The 24230-nt window shown below is 38.1% G+C and overlaps 1 protein-coding gene across 1 annotated transcript; it reads right to left on the bottom strand.

Annotated features, from left to right (window-relative positions):
* Positions 1 to 1285: 1285 nt before the first annotated feature.
* sgms2a (sphingomyelin synthase 2a) lies at positions 1286 to 23663 on the bottom strand. Its single transcript, XM_020930424.2, has 6 exons — positions 23510 to 23663; positions 8025 to 8524; positions 5232 to 5349; positions 3482 to 3635; positions 2723 to 2889; positions 1286 to 1497 (listed from the first exon to the last, which is right to left on the bottom strand). Exons 2-6 carry the CDS (start codon positions 8468 to 8470, stop codon positions 1312 to 1314), a joined length of 1071 nt encoding a protein of 356 aa, XP_020786083.1. The 5' UTR covers positions 8471 to 8524; positions 23510 to 23663; the 3' UTR covers positions 1286 to 1311.
* Positions 23664 to 24230: the final 567 nt, after the last annotated feature.

Raw genomic sequence — 24230 nt, 5'->3', positions numbered from 1 at the left:
TTTGAGTGCACACATTTTAATTAATATAAGTCTGATTTACTTACGCTTGTTGACCGAGCACTATTTAGTTAGTTTTTTAAAGTTAGGTGTTTAGTTTGCTTTAAGGTTACTTTATTATCACTTATTATTTTCTGTATTATAATTATTTGCAGTTTTGTTACTTTGATTAAGTTAGTAGTTTAGTTAATTATTTAGTGTAATTCCTCCCTCTAGTGTTTAGTTTTAGTTGGTCCTCAAGTATTTAAACACCACTGTTCTTTTGTCTGGTTGGGTTAGTTTTGGTCAGTTCAGTTAGATTTTTTTGGTAATAATTTGCCTAATTTGAGCCTTTGTTTCTTTTTTGACTTTATTCAATTTAAACTTATTTTTATACCTTTCTGTTTGGTCCACTACAGTGAGGGAAAAAAGTAATAAAAATAAATAAATAGTACACCAATGGGAGCATCAATGAATCTGCCAGTGGAGAGGAATTCTTCTCTGTTGTTTAGGGCGACCACCTCAAAAAGTCTTTAAAAGTGGGACAGGTCATGGGACTTGGGGCTTTGAACTGAAGAAACCTTTGTCCAGTTGACAGATTAGAATATTTCTTTTGCTATTGATCGTATCTGGACGACTTACACAGATATGTAAGTCTATACTGTCTTTTGATCGTGTATAGTCAGTATACATAGGATACAATAACTGGGACTAATGGAGCCTACTTTTCACACATTTGGAAAAAAAAAAAAAACTTACAACGTCATTCATCGTTTTATTTAATGGAAATACTTTAAATATAAAACAAGCATTTGGATAAATAACATGATTGCTCTGTAAAACAAAGTCAGCACTGTGAATAAACAACAAAACTGTAAAACTCGTGATGTATGCGAATGCACATCTGAATGACTAAAGCTGTAAGACACTTCAATGAATAATACAAAATTGACAAAAAATAAACAATAAAAATAGAAGACTGAATAAAAAAATTTAAAAAAACAAAAGATGATTGGCTTTTGGTAACTACCATGCTGACAACACACTAAGGCACCTTGTGACATAAATACATTACCTTGAGGCAACCCCACTCAGTCCCTCCGATACGAGAAGTCTAACAGTTTTAGTGGAATCTTCCTAAAATACAGCAGTTTATCAGGCGCTACAAATATTTCATCAAAAAAAAAAAAAAGAAGAAAAAAAACCCAAAACTCATATGCTCTGTGGTAACAACGGTGATTGTTAGAACACTTTTTGGAACATCTCTATCATATACATTATACAAATGGTACAATGCTGATGTGCTGATTCTCCGAAGGGGCCGTGGAGTTGTGCTCACTCTTCTCGGATGCTCTGTACCATAGAATACTTCTTGCAGGGGCTCTTAAGGCAGGCGGGGGGCCAGGTGATGGGCCAGCTGTACGAACACGGCACAGCTGTCTGGACATTTCTCTCCATGAAGTTGAAAATCGGGTTCCACCAGGTGTTTTGGAGGTAGTTGTTTGGGAAGCATTTCAAAGTCTAAGAAAAAAAATACATGACATTTTAGTAAAGATATCCTAACATGTTTACAGGATTAAATGTATGCATACACTTATACACCCCACATGACTTCAGTAATAGTTGGGTTGATATTCAGACATCACATTTACATTTTATCAGTTCATTGTGTAATGCTTCCATGTGGCCAGCAGATGCCACCATTTCTTATTTTGAAACTTCACACAAACCCCATGCAGCTTTGATTCCAAAAAGTTTAAGAGCCCAAATTTCTAGAATTGACCTGTATCTTTCCAAAATCAAAATTAAGCACCCTGCAAATCCTACTTGACCTTAGTGAATACTGTGTGACCTCAGTTTGAAATATATTCCTGAAATACATTACACAAATTCTATTCAATGTGCAAAATATGTATTTTGAGTAACTTTTGAGAACTCTTTTGCTTGGTGGTGAGCAGAGGACAGTTACATTCCCAAATACAGGAGTATGACAGTATTTGATCATGAAATTTAGGTTCTGTAAATGAAAAAAAAATGTATTGTGTCATTTTTTTCTTCTCTAATCTGTGATAAATAAAGCATAACTAACACTACAGTATAATGTAGGTCAATGTGATAGGACAGTATGCCAATGGTATGCTGGACCATATAACATTACATTACAAAATACATTATAAAGGAACTGTATTTAAGATTTAAATTCCATAAACAAGACCTAACTGTATCCCCATGTTCAGATCAAAAAGGCCTATAGCTTTGACTTTAAACAGTCTTAATGCTGATTTATTATTAATTATAAAAACACTGGATGTAATGGCCAAGTTGTTTATGTTAAAATGTGGTGTTTTGGTTCAGAAAGAAAAATGAGTCTCTCATTTGGGTTGCCTTTTCACTGCTGAAATCCAGTTGGTTTAAACTTAACAACAGAACTCTCTTTGATCTGGATCCTCACTACATAAAGCCCAGCACCTGCAGCCAGTCATGAGTCAGTGCTAGTGCAGCCTTTGCAGCTCAGGGAGGAAATTCTGGAGGTTCAGGCTTTCACATGAGCATAGTCTTCATACTGAAAAAAAACTTTAATGCGTCCACTATCTGCCGGTTTAGGCACTGGCAACTAATACCATTTTAAAACTGTGAGAAGCTACATACAGTTCCTTCAATGCAGATATTTCAGTATTCTGTAACTAAATACATTTTCAAAGTATTCTTCCCACACAGATCATATTCCTTTAGTGTGGACTCATACCTGTAAGCTGGTCATGGTGTGGTACCACCAGAAGAGTCGTGAGGTGATGAAGTAGGCCACCACCACGTCCACGCTGTAGTGCTCGTGAGCCACCAGGATACAGACCACGCCCACCGCACTGAGCAGCCAGCACATCACGTGGTACCACCAGAACGACCGCGGAGAGTCTGGACAAAGAGTTTACACAGGTCAACTTCCCTCAACTTTGAAGGTAGGGCTGGACAATTTGGGAAATTATCCAATTGCGATTTTTCTGACAAGCACTGCAAATTGAGATTGGATTTGTGATTTATGTTTTGATGATAGGATTCTGTTCAAAGTTCACATTCTAGCTGCGTACAGAACATGGACTGTATATATAAATGGACATTGCTCCATTGACTTTGACTCCAGTTCACTTTATACTGAGAAAATGTCACCCCTCTCTCTATAACTGCTCATTTTGGTCTTAAAATGTTCATATTAACCCGCTCTACATAATCCTGGTGTTTTTATTTTGCCATTCTATTTCATTTCACTGGAGCTGAATGCTGTGGACCACATTCTCTTAGCCCACTTCTTTATACAGTCCATGGTCCAGAAGAATTTATACAAGAATCACATTTTAGAACATGTTTGTTGATTAAAGCTACTGGGTTAGCAGTTTTAGGCAATTTGTTATGGAGAAAATGATTGTACTTAAAATTTCAACATTGCTATTTTGATAATATTGCATCCCTACTTTGAGGTCTGAAAATAGACTAAATATCGGGTACATACACTCTTTGATGAATAGGTAAGTGAGAGTTAGCATCACGGTGTGGCCACTGTACAGGAAGTCTCCACACATGAGATGGGAGCCTGTTATGGACAATCCTCCTCCAGAAATGAGGCGCATGATTCGCAGGAGCTTGGCATGGGAGTCTCCGTGCAACTGAGAGAGCAAAGAGGGATACACAGGAAGTTAGAGAGTTACAGTACATGTTCTGTGGAGTAAACAATGAAATAGTAGATTTTTTAAGAAAGATTTAATTGAAAAATGTCTAATATCTAATGTCAATTTCTAAGCATGATATACATCTATCAGAGAGAGAGAGAGATCATTCTGGATTAGTCAAATTTTGCATGCTTTTCTTTTTTTTTTTTACAATGTATGAATGTGCACTGTGTTCCTCCCCCTGCGTCCTGATTGGCTAAGAGACTGTAGACCATTGTCAATCAATCTCCTCCGTGCCGTGTCTCTTGTACAGTACAGAATGTGTTCAGCTTGACAAATTTAAATAAATCTTCGGTCGCTAGCCGTGAGACTCTGAAGAAGTTTTCTCCCCGACAAAACCCACAATGTCGACGAAACGTTCTGCACTGACAAAAGCTCCTGAGGTCACACCCAAAAGTCAGAGGAAGATGCAAACCATCGCACAAAAGTTGGACTTCTAGACACGCTGAAGGAAGGTAGAAGTTACGCGACTGTAGCAGAGTCTTGCACCGGGTCGGGTACAAGCAAATAGTTACTGAAACCGGCGGGTTTTCATGGAATTTTAAGGGTGGGTTTGCGGGTGGGTAAACCTCTGCACTGGCAAAAGTGAAAAAATGCATAGCACGCTCAGATGGCCGATGTCCAAAAGCTTATTTATTTACAAAATAACGTTTCAGCAAAAAAGCCTTCATCAGATATCTTTCTTGCTTTGGACCACAGCACACTCAGACCTCTGCACTGGAACACCGGTCCTTTCTCGAGCGGTCATCCCCGAGCCCGTCCCAACAGTGAGTCCTGGTTCAGTTCTGATTTAGTCCTCCTCTTCATCCTGGAATCAGTCCTAGATTAGTCCTGGGTTAGTCCTGATTTAGTCTTGGTTCAGTCCGTGGAGTATATAATCTCGGGTTAATGGGAGGGTACCGGGGGTGCGGTCCTGTACTGCGTGGGTGCGGCTCTCCAAAATTGGACCTGTACAAAACTCTGCGCTGTAGGGCTCCATTACGGAATAAATAAATCTTCTGTTTGTTACATAAAGAAGGAAGAAAATAACAAAAGGACGACAGCAGTTGTAAGTTTTAAGAAGGATGCAAAAAGGGTTAACTATCCTTTCTGAGAAAAGTGTATAAAGTTTGTGGTGAGGGGTTTTACAGCCTTAAAACAGATATAATAATTGTAAAATATAAAGTTGGCTATTTCCCCTATCGCAGGTTATTTTTAGAAAGTAGCTACAGTGATAAATGAGGGACCACTGTATTATCTGAATATTGTTACTGAGGCGATGCAAAACTGTTCCAAAAATATCCGAACCACTTCCATTTAGCTTCGTATGTTTCACAGACGAGAACAGAGGAGACATGTTGTGCTCTTGCTCGTATCCTGTGGCCATACTGTGTCATGTTGTTTCATTGTCTTGTTTTTTGATCCGTGCTGGTGTGATGGTGTAAAATGGCTCCCGAGGCACAAACACAGACCAGCTGAGCCCCACTGTGAGCCCCACTCTGAGCCCCACTCTGAGTCCCACCCTGAGCCCCACTCTGAGGACACAGAGCTCACCTTCGGAGCACAGGTCATGTGGACGCCCGGCACTGGCAGAGTGGTGATGTACATGGTGACACAGCGGTACAAATACAGGGTGCCCATCAGGAAGAAGAAGCGCCGGAGAGCGATGGACCTGCAAATGGAAATAGATGAGGAACAACCAAACCACATTATTGATTTTATATAATATGATTGTCTGATGTTTTATAATGTAATAAACGTCATTAGTACAACTACAAACCTGCAGTATATTTGTCAAGTGTTTCTACCCAAACAGACAGAGGCACATTGGTGATATGATTGATCAAACTAAAGATCATATCACATCCATCCCTTTATCTCCCACCACTTTCAAATGCACAGACAAATCTGAAGAACAATGTATAGTGATATTTTATGAGCCTGCAAGCCTTTATACCGAAATAATCTTGATTTCTTTGCAAAAAAAATGTAAATGTAACTGTTTGTAAATCATAAATAATAAATAAGTGGGGTCTAAAACCAAAACTGGGACAGGTTATCACTCTATGTTTACCCCCTTGGGTCTGCTGTTGAAGGCTACACAAACATACTGATTACAACATGACATATTAAGGATTAAATGTGATTTGTTTCTGAATAATTAATCTTAACTAATCTTCCCATTTTCACTCTATAAAAATGTAAGGATATTTTATGCTAAGGATGTAACAATAACCAAAATATCGTGATATTGTATCGTCAAAAGTCTCACAATAATATTGAGCGCTGTTACAATATATTGAATTTTAAGTTCCTTTGTTTTATAGTAGCGACATCTAAAAAACAAAGTTAACTACATAGACCAGGGGTGTCAAACTCAAATTCACAGAGGGCCAAAATTAAAAACCAAGCCATCTGCATGTTTTCTCTTCTTTCGAGATATGTAATGTTAAACTGTTTCTTATTAAAATAAATTTTTAATGATAGTTTTGCTTAAACACTGAATCCAGAACAAGTGTAATATAAAATAATAACAAGATTTTTAATAAATAATGTCTCTATAGTCTGTCTGTAGCCAGCGAGCAGCTCTAATACTTATTTGATATGATCTCGCGGGCTCAAATATAAATATATTACAGGCCAAATTTCGCCCCTGGGCCTGAGTTTGACATGTCTGACATAGACCATGAGTCATTTCAGTGCAGACAACATAAAGAAATATGTTTTTTACTTCAAATTATGACAAAGTAATAATTCACACCTCAAGTCTTGTCAAGGTATTTTAAATGTAAAAAGTATCTTGTCTACAATTATATTAACCACTTCAAAATATTGCAATAAATATAGTACCATGAGATTTGGATATCGTTACTTCCCCAACAACTGATTATTTTATTGTGAGCCATAATTAATTAGACCTTTTGTCATTTAGCAGTGTAGGTGAAGTCCCTGGAAAACAGTGTAATGAGAGTTCAATCTGAAACCTTGGAGATCTGTATAAACTTGTTAATTTGGACACAGAACATCTGATCATTATCTGATTTCTGGAGATTATTGGTCATTTTTGATAAACATCTTTGTGAAGGAATTGGACGGTTATTTCTCAATGGAGGATCTTTCACATTAATGTATCATACAAATATATATTTACGATAGTTTGATAAAGTTATCAGAGGAATCATTATTAATTCTGTCATTAAATCATTATTGAACTGTCATGTAGGTTGCAAATCCGTGTATCATTCGTTCATTTGTTTTTCAAAATAAAACCAAAAATAAGAAAATGAAAAAACAACTATTTTCTTCATTATTTGTCTCAAAAACAAAAATGAAAAAACAGGTAACGATTCGTTTTTTCATTCTTCGATTTTGTGTTTAAATGAAGAATGGAAAAAGCGGATACTGGACTGAACCAGGACTAAACCAGGTCTAAACCAGGACTGAGACCGGGACCAGACCAGGACTAGGACTGAGACCAGGACTGAGACCGGGACCAGACCAGGACTAGGACTGAGACCAGGACTGAGACCAGGACTGAGATCGGGACCAAACTGGGAACAGACCAGAACTAAGACCAAGACTGAGACGGCGACTTCGACCAGGACCAAACCAGGACCAGACCGGGACCAGACCAGGACTGAGACCAGAAATGAGACCAGGACTGAGACCAGAACCAGACCGGAACTGAGACCAGAACTAAGACCAGGACTGAGACGGGGACTGACACCGGTACCAGACTGGGACCAGACCGAGACTGAGACCAGAAATTAGACCAGAAATGAGAACAGGACTGAGACCAGTTTAGTCCTGGTTTAGTCTTGTTTAGTTCTGGTTCAGTCCTGGTTTAGTCCTGGTTTAGTCCTGGTTTAGTCCGGCATCTCAGTTTTCCATTATTCATTTAAAAACAAAATCGAAAACTGAAAAAACAAATCATTATCTGGTTTTTCATTTTGGTTTTAGAGACAAATAATGAAAAAAATTGTTGTTTTTTCATTTTCTTATTTTTGGTTTTATACTGAAACACGAATGAACGAATGATACACGGACTGTTGCAGGTTTTGATAAAAATGAACGCAAAAAATGTCAAACTACTGCAAATAAAAGAGAAAATGCATAAGGTTGACAGAGATATTGTAGCCTTCTGTGCTGCAAATGCAAGTTATTCCAAAATCAATTGATAAACTGTACACATGTCTGTAATAAACTTTTTGATAGTTCACGTGAAATGGCAGAGAGGGTTGAGTGTGATCATTGTGCATTTTTAATCAGCTATTAACCGGCTCATAAAACCTGCCGATAAAACCTTTGTAATTACTTTTCATTTCACGGCAAACAATGGATCCTTGCCTGTATCTGAAGAAGAAAAGCTGTATGATCCAAATGGCCAGCAGCACCATGCCGTTAATCTCGGTGACAGTGAACGCCCAGTTGACCCGGTCGATGTAATCAAAGAACTTATCCGGAAGAGGAGGGCTGCTTTCTTTGGGCGGGACTCTCTCGTGCACAACGGTGATGACGACGGTGGTGAGGACCAGGTTGAATCCGGCGTAAAAGAAAGCGAGAAATGTCTTCCACCACTCCATGGGCAGACGGTTGACTTTGGTATCAGGCACTGGGATCTTTACATAGTCATTGTGCCGTCCCAAGCCCTTCCGAAATCCCCTCTTTGGATCGTCCGCACCAGGATTGTGGACGGGACAGGTTTTCCCGCCGGCTACGGTTGCGGGTTCCATTCCCGGTTTGAGATTGTCGGGGGCAGTGGCTCTCGTGTTCCCATGTCCCTGTGTGGCCATTGCTGCGTGCGCTGTGCATCCACGGAGACGGGACTTGGGCGTGAAATTTGGTCACTGTGAAAAGAAAAATATATGAGACAACAGCAGAAAAGTTAGTGAGTGAGTCAGTGAGCTGAAGATGTGTTACTTTTTGGTGTTTATGTAAACGAAACGGTAGATTAAACTCGCGAATTACAACTTGAATTTGTCTTTATAAAAATACATGGTTTCCTATGACTTTTTTGCGTAAATAATCAGCTGTAGTCTTGTGAGTACAGTTTGACTCAGATAGAGGTGGGACCAAGTTGTTGTTTTGCGAGTCTTTAAGTAAGTCTCAAGTCTTTGGCCTCAAGTCCGAGTCAAGTCCCAAGTCAAATACAGGCAAGTCCAAGTCGAGTCTTCGAGTCACTGGCCCATAAGTCCAAGACATCTGCTTTGAGCTTCAAATCATTTCAAGTCTTTAAACCAAAGCACCAATTATAGCTTAGATTTTTCACAATTTAAGATGAGATAAGATAAGATAATCCTTTATTGGCTCCCATGGGAGAAATTTGTCTTGCGACAGGGGGTAACATGCTTTATCAAAAAACAGGACAACACAACACAAAGCACCACATAAACAAACACCATAGAACAAAAATAAATATGAGACCAAGTATGACCACGAGTGATGCACCAACAGGACCTTTAAATTATTCTTTTTAATTATTTATATGAATTTTAAACTAATTTGCACTTAAAAAGTCATGGTATATTTACATGAGTATTTCATAAGAGAAATACAAAATTCCGTTTTAAATGTCTTGACAAAATCTTTGTGTGAATCATTATAGTCAGAATAGAAACAATTAAGATTTAAAGGAGAAGTGGAAGGGACATGTTCCGGTTTGTTCCTGTAAAATTCAGTACTGCATGTATCAACTGTAAAATGAAAAGTATTTTCTAAAAATATATTATTTTTAAGAGAAGCATCGAGTCTTCTCAAGTCACAGACCTCAAGTCTGAGTCAAGTTCCAAGTCATTAAGCTTCAAGTCCAAGTCGAGTCCCAAGTCTTAGTCTATTTTATTAAGTCAAGTCTCAAGTCCTAAAGATCAAGACTCAGGTCTGACTCGAGTCCAAGTCACGACTTCCTGATAGATATAAGTAATAGTTTTGTGAGCTTCTGCCACGCCCCCTTTTTACTCGACTATCAAGAATTAAAATTACAGAATATTAACTATTCCTAGTCTACTTTTGGAATAAATTGACTAGAACCATTTTCATAGCACACAATTAAGTAAGTTAGTAAGTAAATAAGTACCGTATTTTCCGAGCTGTTAGGCGCTCTGGATTATAAGACGCACTAAATGGTCATTAAATGGTCTATTTTCGAACTTTTTTCACAAATAAACTGCACTGGACTTTAAACGAAACAGTTAGATGGGTCAGTCAGACTTAGTTTGGCGCGTTCACGGTGTGGTGACTCTGGGCTTTGTTCAGTTGTGGCGTGTAGGGAGGGTGCTGTCTGGGACCGCTGGATTGTCGGCGTGTTCGCAGTGACTCAGTTGTTCAGTTGTGTCTAGAAGTGGCACATTGCACTCACTTTTTCGGTTCATTCCTCCGTTTCATTCCTCGTCAGCCTGGAGTGATGAGTGTGTCTGTGGGTGTTTTTTGCTGCGCGGTTGCTGTCTGCTCCGTGTGTGTTTGCGTGCGCTGCGGGTGGTGCGGCTTTATAGTTTACTGAAGTCATGATGGGACACCTGAGTGGATTCGTGTATAGGATGCTGTGGCTTGCGAGGCGTGCGGTCGTTTCTTGATAGGTTTAGAGGCTTAAGAGCGCATCTAATAGCCCGGAAAATACGGTAAGTGCATTATTACTTTTTGGTTGTGGATGGAAAATAGTTAAAATTTTTGTCCTCAAAGTTTATAAGATAGCAACTGTTAAAGAGCGGACATTATGCAAAATCAGTTTTTGGTGGTTTCTACCATGTTAGAATGTTGCTCCTTCATTAAAAACATACCTGATGAGGTTTTAGATGTCACCCATGCATGTTAGAGTATTTTAGCGATCTTTCCTGCTCCCTATTCAACCTCTACAAGCTGAAAGATTCTGTGCAACGCTCCGCCCACAAGCCGTCACTCACGCTCCCACACGACAATTCTCCATAAATATGCAAAAACATGATGCAAAACTGTACACAACAACTTGACAAATCTGGTGTGATGTGCAGTAGTTTCATTAGCGGGACGCATGCTGATTGTGTTGTGATAGCGCTCTGAAGGGGGAGTGACTAAAAATGGGGAGAGTCAGAGCCATCAAAAACTAAATGCTTTTACATTGTTTTCAGCAAATATAGCACTTTCAAAACAATAAAAGGTAACAGGGTGATCTAAATATTTTATGTGTTAGTAATTAGTACCCCATAAGAGTAATATAACCCCTTTAAAGGTGTATTGTGTAACTTTTCTGGTGGAGAATCCGTCACCTGCTTGTTTCAGATGTCATAGCTCTGCCTGAAATGTTCCACAGTATGATATTAAACAGCTTATATTTATTTAATTACAGGTGGTTTTATAGCTCAAAATACATAAACAGTAGAGATGTAACAATATCAGAATCCCTCAATGCGATATTTTCACAATATTCATCTCACGGTACGATATTTATTGAGATATTTTGTGGAGGCTTACAAAACTGTGAATATTTTTCTGTTGGTACTGTGATAATATGAAGAATTAAGATTTAAAAGTGCTTAATAAGAGTTGTTTCTTCATGTAGTCTGCACTGACAACAGCAAAGGATCATGGTCTATGTAGTTCCCTCTGTTTTTCGACTACTGGTGCATCATGGTAGTCAGGCTGGCGCCACCTAGTGCCTCCGTTCAATTTAATTTCTCTACAGCAACTAGGTCAGAAATCGGAATACAGTAGACGGTTCGCAAAAACCCCGGAAGTGCGAGTTTGGGCACCAGCCAATCAGCGAAGAGCCATATATTCAGTGTTGTCAACGATTCCCGAGATCGAGGATTTAAAGCCGTAATAAAGAGAATGTTTGGTGAATTTCATCAAGGGGAAAGACGTTATTGCCCTTCTTCCTACGGGATTTGGGAAAAGCTTAATATATCACTTAGTCCCGTTAGTGGTGCATTACTATGTCACAACCAAATCGCAGCCATTGGTTAAATGATAAAAAGTACCCGCCTACTGTCGAGCGAATGAATTCTAACGCTGCGAGGTCAGACAGTTTCTACAAAGTGAAATCAGCTGACAAGGCAACCCAAAAAAAATCTCTTTTGACCCACCTGAGGGTCACGATCCAGTCTTTGGGAAACAATAATCTGTGACACCCACGGATCATTATGTTATCTTCTGGACATTTTAAATCACAATATTGAGCTTAAACAATTTAATAAAAGAGCCTACAGTCGAGTGAACGAATTCTAACACTGAGAGGTTAGACGGTTTCTATGAAGTGAAACTGGCTGATGAATGAGACTAGCATCATGTCAAGGCAAGACAAAGTAATTCAAAGTGCTTTAAAGAATGAGAAAGACATTAAAATCACAAAGAAGGACATACAATCACTATAATTAATAATTTAAGCGAAGAAACCTGTAATTCGATATATTGTGATGGCCCACAATATTACCGTGAGACTTTTGACAATACGATTTCACGATATTTCAGTCATCGTTACATCCTTAATAAACAGGCCTTCTGACTGTGAGCGGGGTCGCCTCTCCACAGATCTGACCATGAAGATAGAAAGGTTAAACACCATACTGAGAAACATTCCAGATGAAGCAATAACATATTCATGGAGAAAAAAAACATTTTAGAGAACAGAACCTCTACCAGAAAAGTTACACAATGCACCTTTAAACGGTCAAGTGTGAAAACTAAATGCGAACATTCAATTTTAAACCTGTGAAACATTATGCTTTATATTCATTCAGTGCAGAAAACATTTTGTTCGTACAGTCCCTTTACAGTACAGCCGGTCAGCAAGTTCTACACTGTTCTACTAATTTGTACTTTATAGCTGGAATGACCATTTAACAGCATGCATTAGTCTTGTCAGGCTTTTTCCATTCCCCGAGTACAAAACGATTCACAGTCTCCCAGTAAGTGTCATTGCAGTGAGTTCTTTACATTACTGACATCAAATGAACAAAAAGCAAAGGGAAGCATGTTGGATCTTTTTCAGTTAATGACTCTAAAGAGAATTACAGCCCTTTTTTTCTGCCATAAGTCTGAAAAGCTTCTTGTACCTAAAAGCGTTCCAGCGTTAATGGATGTGCGTATTTTCCAGTCAGCCCTGAAGGTACCACAATAAATGTCTTCTGGGATACATAGAGAATGGCATGTTTACTTTGGGACTAACCTGGAGCGTCGAATAGTGGGCTGGAAATAGAGTGATGATGCAGAAAGGATCAGTTGCATCTAAATCAATGTTGGGAAAATATTATTGAGCACGGGAGAAAAGCTTATTACATAATTTAATCACCGCCATCCAGAGCAGAATCGGTCTGTTTTGGAGTTAATGGATCAGCAACAGGCAACAACGCGTGAGGACTTCAGATGCGTTCAAAGCTGTTCCAGTTGCAGATAATGTAACTTGAAGATGTATTACGTAACTTTCCCGGTGGAGGGTCCTTCACCTGCTTGTCTTTTGCCAATAATGTTCCACAGCAAAGCATTAGAGCAAAGCTATTACGCAAAATCGACTTTTCAGAGCTTTTAACCAGGTTATAGTTGTTTCCACTCACCATTTACAAAGCCAAAGTTGTACTGGGAGTGATTTGTGCATGTTGGAGCTTTAATTGCAGATTTTTTGTTCTAATGATGTTTACGGCAACGTCAGCTCCTATTCGCGGGTGTCATCGATCTTGTTTCTTTTATTAAATTGTTTTAGCTCAATATTGTGATTTAAAATGTCCAGATGATAACATAATGATCCATGGGTGTCTTAGATCATTGTTTCCCAAAGACTGGATCGTGACCCTCAGGTGAGTCACAAGAGGTTTTTTTGGGTTGCCTTGTCACAATCTAGCCAGATTCATCAGCTGGTTTCACTTCGTAGAAACCGTCTGACCTCGCAGTGTTAGAATTCGTTCACTCGACAGTAGGCGGGTACTTTTTATCATTCAACCAATCACTGCTATTTGGTTGTGACGTATGTAATGCGCCGCTAACGGGGAATGAAATTCACCAAACATTCTCTTTATTCCGGCTTTAAATCCTCGATCTCGGGAATCGTTGACAACATTGAATGTATGGCTCTTTGCTGATTGTCTGGTGCCCAAACTCACACTTCCGAGGTTTTTGTGAACCGTCTAGTGTATTCTAATTCCTGACCTAGTCGCTGTAGAAAAATGAAATTGAGCCTGGCTAGTCACATTCTGCACGTATGTCTGCAATATACAGGGCAACATTTAATATCCAAATAAGCGACTTATGGACACCTTTAATTGCTGGTTCAATTACTGTTTTTCACTGTGAATTGTTCAGAGAGACACAATCTCTCAGTCAACAATAAAATATCATCATTAATGGCCAATAATGGTAAAATCCACCTTTATTTTCTGATTTACGAATAATGTCTCTTGACTTTAGGTGCGAAGGTTTGTGACTTTTAAACGATGGGTCTCCAGAAAAAAATGTTTGGGAAACACTGTCATAGATTATAACTATGTAGCAGACACAAGCACAACAGGTCTTCTTTAATTATTTCCTTTGAAACAAGCAGACCAAGTTACTAGTTATCTGTGACAAGGTCTCCCTACTGACAGTAAGAATGCATGTTTTCAAGGTATTTTTGAGCAATAAACACACTTGTATTGAATAAATGAAACATTGTTAAGTTTAATGCTATACTGTGGTAGTCAGGCTGGCGCCACCTAGTGCTTCCACTCAATTTCATTTCTCTCCAGCAACTACATCAGGAATCTAATACAATAGACTGTTCGCAAAAACCTCAGAAGTGCAAGCTCGGGCACCAGCCAATCAGCGAAGAGCCATATATTCAGTGTTGTCAACGATTCCCAGGATAGAGGATTTAAAGCCGGAACAAAGAGAATGTTTGGTGAATTTCATCAAGGGGAAAGACGTTATTGTCCTTCTTCCTACGAGATTTGGGAAAAGGTTAATATACCAGTTAGCCCTGTTGGCAGCGCATTACATAAGTCCTGACCAAATAGCAGGGATTGGTTAAATGATAAAAAGTACCTGCCTACCGTTGAGCAAACAAAATCTAAGGCTGTGAGGTCAGACGGTTTGTACGAATCAGGCTAATACTGTGGAACAATTCAGACCAATGAGCAGGTGGCCCTATACCTTATCTAGGTAAAAATGTTGTTTCCTCTTCAAAAACATACCCAGAGAGTTTTGATTTGTGTAATTCACACACATTTAACACAAACCCTGCATATTTAGACTGAGTTCTTCTCTAAAACAGAAAACACTCAGAATGCTCTGTTCCACCTTGTGATGCCATGTGGTAATACAAGAAGTCCTCCAAAGTGTATTTAAACTCCACACACCTTCACCAGAGTCATTTGGATGATGTCAACAAGAGGTAAAAGGAGCTGTTCACTTGAAAACGACTGCTTCATGACATTGCAAGGTGGAACAGAGCATTTTGAGCTTTGGAGATGTAAACAGACTAGAGCCCGACCGATATATCGGCTGGCCGATATTATCGGCCAATATGGGCACCTGGAGACATATCGGCTATCGGCCGATATGCTTGTTATATCTCGTTATAAAGCTTAGACTCTCTTATGTTCATTTAATCCAATTTACAGACAGATAAATGTCCTAATATGTGGCTCCACATCAGTATTTATCTGCGGTGTAATTTGTCTGTGTCTGTGTCCGTACTGTCCCTGAACACACCACCAGAGTGACGTCACTTCACTCACGTGTGTTTGTTTACACCCGCAGTGGTGCGCAACACTGAGATTATATTCTTTTTCGGACAATCGGTTTGAGTCTGGATTAAAAGGACATTTATTAGTGCAGACTTGTGATGTGAGGAGGAGCCTGTGTGAGCGGTGAGTGTTGGAAATACATCGACTTTGAAGCTAGTTTAGGTTTTGTTAGCGATTAGCTGCTGTAGCTCCCACACATAAACAGGCTGTTTTCTATTGGCCTATTGTAAAGTGACTATATTGGTCGTATATTTGTTACTGGACCAGTATTGATATGTAAATGAGCTGTGAATAGACGTGTGAATGATCCACATTTATGCATATAATTAATTACCGCGGCGCCACGTTTTTACGGCTAAAGGCTAATAGCGATAGTTTACTAGCTAGGAGTTATGGGTCGGTCGCGATCGAAGCGGCTCTTCGTGCCGACTCTTTGAAGCAAACAACGGGAGCATGTTTCTTATTGGGAGCCGTGTTTTCTCTTTTTCTCACTTTTTCTCTTCATGCCGCATGTAGACCCATAGTTTGACAGCAGCAGCGGCTGAAAACGAAACTTTCAGAAATCTGCGTGTGCATAGGATAAAAAGAAGTGCATATTTGGCTGCAGTTCAGCATAAAATGAATAAACCAGGACTAAACTTGGGCTTGAGTGAAGGAGAGAGATAGAAACCGAGTCCCGACACTCAGTCCTGGTTCAGCTCTGGTTTAGTCCTGCTTGCAACAAAACAATCTCAAGAGTCGCTTGGGAGACGAAAGAGCCAGCTGCTTTAGTGAGCCGAGCCAAAAGAGCTTTCTCCAAAAAAAAAAACAAAAAAAAAAAAACTGGAATACCCATCACTAGCAGTGACAGTAACAGTAGCTAGAATGTGATGCAAAAATGCCATTAGGCCAATCTACTGTCTGTAAATATGATGTAAAGAGTCAAAATAACAATAAATGTTGCCTAAATAAACCTAATTTAGAATCTACTAGAGCCAAACCTAAGTTTTTTAATCAATTCAAGATTTACAGTGAATTTTTACATCACTAAATATATTGGCGATTATATCGGCTATCGGCAGCTCCAACTTCCATTATATCGGTTTCATATCGGTCACAACAAAATCCATATCGGTCGGGCTCTAAAATAGATTAATAAAAATTTACTCAAACATGTGTGAATGAAACAAAACACAGGAGTAAACGACATTCTAACGTGACTTAAAGCACACAAGAATCCATTATGTTTAGTTTAAGATCCTTTAAGATGCAGTGGTAAACTTCATATTCGATTTATTTTACTAATGTGTACAACAGCGGTGCTAAAATCCCTTCGCCCCAGGTGCCCTCTCCAATCAGAGTAATTGTGACAAAATAGCAGGAAATAAAATCTAATACATAATGCGTTTATAGACACTAAATGATAAATGAGCACAGAGGGTCAGAGGAGCTCATTGTCCAACATGCTCCAACCGCTCCACTCAAACAGTGAGAGATAAAGGAGTACATTCATACTATAATGCTCTCTACAACTGTACAACAACTCACGCTTATGTAACAGATAATACTCCCTACAACTGTACAACAACTCACCATTATGTAACAGATAATACTCCCTACAACTGTACAACAACTCACCATTATGTAACAGATAATACTTACAACTGTATCACATTATGTAAAGATAATACTCCCTACAACTGTACAACAACTCACCATTATGTAACAGATAATACTCCCTACAACTGTACAACAACTCACCATTATGTAACAGATAATACTCCCTACAACTGTACAACAACTCACCATTATGTAACAGATAATACTCCCTACAACTGTACAACAACTCACGCTTATGTAACAGATAATACTCCCTACAACTGTACAACAACTCACTATTATGTAACAGATAACCCCATATCCTGTCAATCATTACTTCATCTAATAAGCAATGTTTTTTTTCCTTACAACCTCTTGTATATAACCCAGATATACAAACTTTTGTATTACTATATTTCTATATTTAATTTTTTACTTGTACATATACATTTATATAATTTATTATGCCACATTTGACACGAGAAGTGTGCAAAAATATTGAAACATCAATATATTGTATTGTTTAATGTGATGATACATTATCAATATCATGGGCTGCTGTATCCATGTATCACCAACAGTATTTTTTGGTATATTTTACTATATTTTACACGATTTAGCCATTATTTTTATTTTTATTTTATCGAATCGATTTGAAATATATCATATTGAATCGCATCCAATCATAAGCTCACTGTATCGAGATATGTATCGTATCGTGGCTTATGTATCGAGGTATGTGTATCGTATCGGCAACTTCTTAATGATACCCAGCCTTACTTGACAACATTCTCATTATTTGCTATTATTTAGAATTTATTAAGGATTTAACAATAGCTGAAATAAAGTGATATTGTATTGTATTGTTCTCACATTAATATCATGGACCATCAAAATATATCGAATTACAAGTCTCTTTGCTGAAATTAAGAGTTATGGTGAAACAACAGCTAAAAAAGACAGAGGGAACTACATAGACCATGATCCTTTGCTCCCTTTCAGTGTAGACTACATGAAGAAATAATTTTTCTCAGCACTTTTAAGTCTTAATTCTTTGGATTAAGTCTTGTGAAGGCATACTAAGAGGAAAAAGTAGCATATTAAAAGTTTTGTTAGCCTCCGCAAAATATTGCAATAAATATCGTGCACCGTGAGGTTCATACCGTGATGATATCTTATCATGAGACTTGGATATCGTTATACCCCTAGAATTTCTTATTACCATTTATACTGTTGCTCTTTGTTATTATAATATATTGTGATGTGTGAGCTTCTGTGTCCAAATAATTAAATAAGTGTAAGTTTATATATTTTTATTACTATATTTCTAGTTTATTTTTACCTATACACACACATTTATATAATTAGGCCTTATTTGACACGAGTCTCTTTTGCTAAATATTTTGATTTTATTAAAGCGTTGCTCTTTGTTATTATATTATATTGTAATGTGTGAGCTACTGTGTTCAAATAATTCCCCTTGTGGATCAATAAAGTTTGTCTGAGTCTAAAGTGGTATAGAAAAGTCTGTCATAGCATTTTCCTGTGAGAGAGTGCCCTGCATTAGTCTCCCCTGTGTACACTGCATGTTTTTTCCCACTCGCCACAGCACTGCTCCCTGGGAAAAGGGTGGTGATGGAAAATGGGCAGAAAAGCCGGAGTCTGCTCGGTCACAGGATATAATGAAGAACTTGGCCAGCCCCACTCCCTGTGCTATTTCAGGAGGAGCCACCCAGATGTGAAGGCCTGTGTTTTACTCCAGGGGCACAAAGCGTTGAGTCCAATTTGAGCCCTTCATAATAACACGCTGCTATAAAACATCCACTCATTTTGCAGAACACATCATATGGAGCTGTCTTCATCAAACGGGAGACAAAAATAAGTCACATGGTCCAGCCCTGTAAAGACGGATGCCAAACTAAGCCAGTCCCACTGTGTCAACAACATGAAAGATAACAAAAGTGTTAGCAGAACAGCAAATACAATTTTGAGTTTTCAATTTTTGTTTTTATTCTAATCCTTTCAGTAAAGAGTTCATAGTTACATAATAGGACAAACTAGAGATGTAACAATATCCAAATCCCTTAATATGATAGTTTCACGATATGCATGTCACGGTACGATATTTATTGCAATATTTTGTGGAGTCTATGCTATTTTTTTCCTTTAAAAATCCCTTGACAGTAGGGATATAATGATATCCAAGTCTCACGATATGATATTGTCACGATATGAACCTTACAGTACGATATTTATTGCGATATCGTAGGAAAGCTCACGATATAGTGGAGAGGCTCACGATTAGGGATGTAACAATATCCAGTCATACAACAAAAACAATAATAATAGCCTTCACAATACATAATAGGACAAACTAGAGATGTAACAATATCCAAATCCCTTAATATGATATTTTCACGATATACATCTCACGGTACAATATTTATTGCGATACATGAATTCTGTGGAGTCTAACAAAACTGTGAACATGCTACTTTTTCCTCTTAAAATGCTTTGACAAGACTTAATCCAAAGAACTAAGACTTAAAAGTGTTAGAACGGTTATTTCTTCATGTAGTCTGCACTGAAATGCAGCAAAGGATCATGGTGTATGTAGTTCCCTCTGTCTTTTTATAGCTACTGTTGCACCATAACTCTTAATTTAAGCAAAGAGACTTGTAATTCAATATATTGTGATGTCCACGATATTATTGTGAGAACTCTGACGATACTATATCACAATATTTCGGTTATTGTTACATCCCTAACACAAACTAATACTATTAATATAATTGTCGTGATATCAAATTTTAGTAGTGAAAAGACAACATGATTCAACGATTATTCATGATTATTGACTCATAAATATAGACTGTATATATAAATGGATATAACTAACGCACTAGCCGCAGTATTTCAAACAGGAGGTTCGTACTGTGGGCAGCTTCTGCTGACCCTGGCTCCTATTGACTTACACTGAAATATTATGGTCTGTCTCTCTGTAACTGCTGCTGTAAGTGTCACCGTTTTGGTCTTAAAATGTTTGTATTAACCCGCTCTACATGATTTTTATTTCACTATTTTCTCTGTTTTAAAAAACCCTATTCCTAATATGAAACCTGGCTCCAAATTTGCTCCTATAACCACTAGCATCATGACCTTCATTTGACTGGAGCTAAACACCATGGGTGACGTCACACTCCCTTAGTCCACTTCTTTTTATAGCCTATGCTCATAACACATCAAAAGTGAAACCTTCTTTCATCTTAATACAAAAGTAAAGTTATTGTTATGTAAACAGCCACATAAAAAGAACAATAAATTTTTGTGGATATTGAATTGAAAATACTTAATTTTGCTTCAAAAATTGTCACAATTAAAAAATATAAATAATTCAAATCATTAAATCATGAAAATCATTAAAGTTGCTGACAGTTTAAAAATGTTACAGATATTAATTATCCTAATTTTAATGTTATAAATAAGTTCCATATTTAAACCACTTTTTTTATAATTTAACTTTGTCGTCAGTGAAAACAACAATACTATATATATAGCAGACATCATCATAGCTAAGTGGCTTTTTTCTGCACAATTCTGTTGAGATAATGGCCATTAGAGCTGGGTATCATTAAGAAGTTGCCGATACGATACACACTTCAATACATAGGCCACGATATGATACATATCTCAATACAGTGCACTTTTGGCTCGATACGATATATTTCAAATCGATTCAATACAATTCAATAATAAATTAAGGCTAAATCATGTGATACTGTGATATTAAAAGTGTTTGTTAAACCACTTCTTGTGCAAAGTTCATATGAAACAGACACATTTTAATCATCAAAATGAAAGTGATCAAAGTGAAAGTGAAAGTGAAAGTGAAGTGAAACTGTCTAATGTTTCGCATAAACGAGTTTCCTTCCTCCAAACAAACAACAAAACTGTACCAATGTAAAAAAAAATATTTAGTACAATATACCAAAAAATACTCTTGGCTATATATCGATACAGCAGCCCATGATATCGATAATGTATCGTCACATTAAACAATACGATATATCGATATTTTGATATTTTTGCACACCCCTAATGGGCCATTATTAAAATGATTCATAAAATGTGCCACGGAGGGGCTGTGCCAGACAATTTTGGTTGGAGGAGCTATGGGGAGGCTAAGTTCATCAATGGGGGTGCTACTAACATTAATATTAATTTAGAGTCTCCATCTCCTACCATGTTTGCTTTGCTTTGTAGTGATTTATAAAACCTAATATGGAATTATTGTTTTATTGTCTCATTTTAAACTCTGTAGTTGCCATTTGAGCATTTTTAGTCGAGATTAAACGGGGCAAAATGGGCAATAAAATCTTTGGGGGAGCTATGGGGAGCACTGGCCATTCTAGGTGGTGTAGTACTAAACAATATTATTATCGTTTCAACCCTACTCACGAACACTAAAATGTCTCCAGCTGCTGCACTGTTTTACACTGGACCGAGAAACTTCACCTCACTAAGGTAAAGTGTCCCTTGGAGATATGAAAGTCAGTGGTTTTCTGCTTTGGAGGCCCTGACCACATTCAGGGTGGATAATAGTAGCTTCACTCCTGCTGTATATAACCAGGCATTCATTTGTACTGTGTGTGAAGGTTTTGGGGTGTAGTAGTCCCATGTGCAGCTAAACACCATGTTCAATATTAGACTACAGGGTGGGGCAACAGGTCACGGCTAACCCTGTCATTACGCTGTTCCAGTTCTGTTTCAGTCCTGTCTATAGTCGTGGCCCCTTTTTCATTTAGTCCATAGTCCACCACAACTGGTTCACAAAGTCTCCTTAAAGATACACTGTGTAACTTTTCTGGTGGAGGGTTCATCGAACGCTTTCCTCCATGGAGATGCTGTTACTTTGTCTGGAATAAACCTTTCTATCTTCATCGAGACCAAACCAAGCCAAGTTACAGGTCAGATCTGTGGAGAGGCGACCCCCGCTCACAGTCAGAATGCAAGTTTTTCTAGGTATTTTTGAGCTATAATGTCACGTAGAGCTGTTTAATGTCACACTGTGGAAAATTACAGGCAGAGCAATGACGTATCCATAGAAACAAGCACGTGACGGACCCCCAACCAAAAAGTTACGTAGTGAACCTTTAAATAAATCAGCAAGTGCGATAAATTACTGAAGTAAATACAGACGATAAACGATAATATTGAAACCAAACCATAAAGCAGAATAAATCCCCCCAAAACGATCTAAAATTTCTATAAAGATTCTAAAAATATTAACTGTAATAAAGAAATGACAGAATGCAACACTTAAGTCATTAGTTTGTGTCTATAATGAGTCATAGAAGTTCATGATTCATACCTTGGCATCTTAAATCTCATTACAGTACCTAAAAGTAACCTAAAATGTCCCACTAATACGAAGGAAAAGTACCAATGATGAATACTGGCCCCCAAAAAGTATTGTGTTTGTATTGTATATAATATTATCGTGACAGATCACATTCTCTTGGGTTGTTTACTAGAGATGATAAAGAGAGAGAGGTAAAATTAGGCTATTACAGATTTTTTGAGATGTAGTAAGATCATGGATCTGTAAGCAGTGCTGGGAAGAATACTTTGAAAATGTATTTAGTCACACAATCCTGAATACCTGTATTAAAATGTATTTTGTAGCGTATTCTGATACATGGACCAATCAGAGCACTGTGTTCTGAATACTTAGAACACTTTTACACAGAATTACATTTAAATTATAGTGTAAAGGCAAAACATAGGATTAAAAACAGCTTTATATTTGCTTTGCCATTTGAGCTGCTTTTCCTATCGCTGAAAGGAAAAGGAAAAAACACACATGCACAGGCTACAAGAGCAATATTTTCTATTTTTTCACACTGATTATGCGCAGTTTGGAGTCTAAAAGGTGTGATCAAGTACTGTCATGTATTCCTTTAATTTTAGAAAAGTAACAATATTCTGAATACCATTAAACTGTACCAAAATACTGTTTACATGAGTATTCTTGGTCATAAGTAGTATATGTCTTTTTGGATTTCATGTTTATTTGTTGTTTACAATCACAATCTCAACCCGCCTTCATCTAGCACTGTGACATCATCTCATTGTAGAATCTATAACAACCAATAAGCCCAATTTAGTTTGTTTATGATTGTTGTCCAGCTATTTTTCTTTACATCACAGTCTCTTTACAACTAAACATAACCAGAATGTGATAAAATATCGATTCTATTGCCAGTACACACTTGTAGCACACAAATTAAGAAAGACTAGCACTACCTGTATCCCAATTTCCACTGTGTCATTGTAGTAACTTTTCACACAGAGCCATGAAACGACCATGGAGGTGGCTTAGAATAAAATGGCTGAAAAGTTAGCTTAGTTGCATAAACACATCCCAGCTGCCTTCAATTTTAAGCTTTTGGATCCGTCCTTCATGCAACATCCAACATTACGCAGATATATGTGCGTAAAAATCACAGACCGCTACGTCAGGTTTGGCAGCGCTCGTGTGGCACGTGTTGCGTCGTGCCATCGTCCTACCTGCGCCCCCGGGCCTCCAGTCGCTGTTCCCCCGGTGCCCGCGCTGTTGCCTGGCCGCTCGCCGCTCACGTCGGACGGATCTGCATCATCACAGCACGGCGGCGCTCGATTTAGAGACGGGCGGTGCTCCTCCTCCCCCGAAAAACCACATCATCGCCACATATCCTCGCATCCTCCTCCCCGCAGCAGCAGCAGCATCCCGTTAGGTCTGGCATCCTCTTTAATTCACACAGCAACAGCCCTTTAATCAGAACAGAGCATCGCCCTCTAGATGGTAAAGATGTAACTACAAACTTGCCCAAGATTTTAATGAGGTTGCGTAAAATGGGGCTATTTAAAGGTATTCCAGATGCGTTGTGTGGCAAAAGTAGCCAATATTTTTTAAACATTTGGACGATGGATGGAAAAGAGCTAAACTAATCACTGACATAATGTTTAGATATAATTTTATATTTAATACAGATGGGGGCAGCTTAAAGTAAGAAGCAATATGGCAAGTTGTAGCGTATTTGTGACTTTACATGTTGATTTAATCAGAATTTATAATGGTGCTATAATAGGGAAAAACTGGCTCCTGCCCCCACATAATTACATTCTAGTGTCTGCACCACACGCCACAGTGAGTTTCAGATAACATCACAGCATTCTGCAATTATATTTAATAAACATGGGGAGTAGACAAATTAGTATTGTTCAAACGCAGATTTTTGTTGTGCTAGTC

Source organism: Boleophthalmus pectinirostris, unplaced genomic scaffold, assembly GCF_026225935.1.
Source record: "Boleophthalmus pectinirostris isolate CB_2022bp ecotype Guang Dong unplaced genomic scaffold, ASM2622593v1 HiC_scaffold_22, whole genome shotgun sequence".
In the NCBI taxonomy this organism is placed as follows: domain Eukaryota; kingdom Metazoa; phylum Chordata; class Actinopteri; order Gobiiformes; family Gobiidae; genus Boleophthalmus; species Boleophthalmus pectinirostris.
The sequence above is the reverse complement of the archived record's forward strand: the minus strand, read 5'-3'. Positions and strand labels throughout refer to the sequence as shown.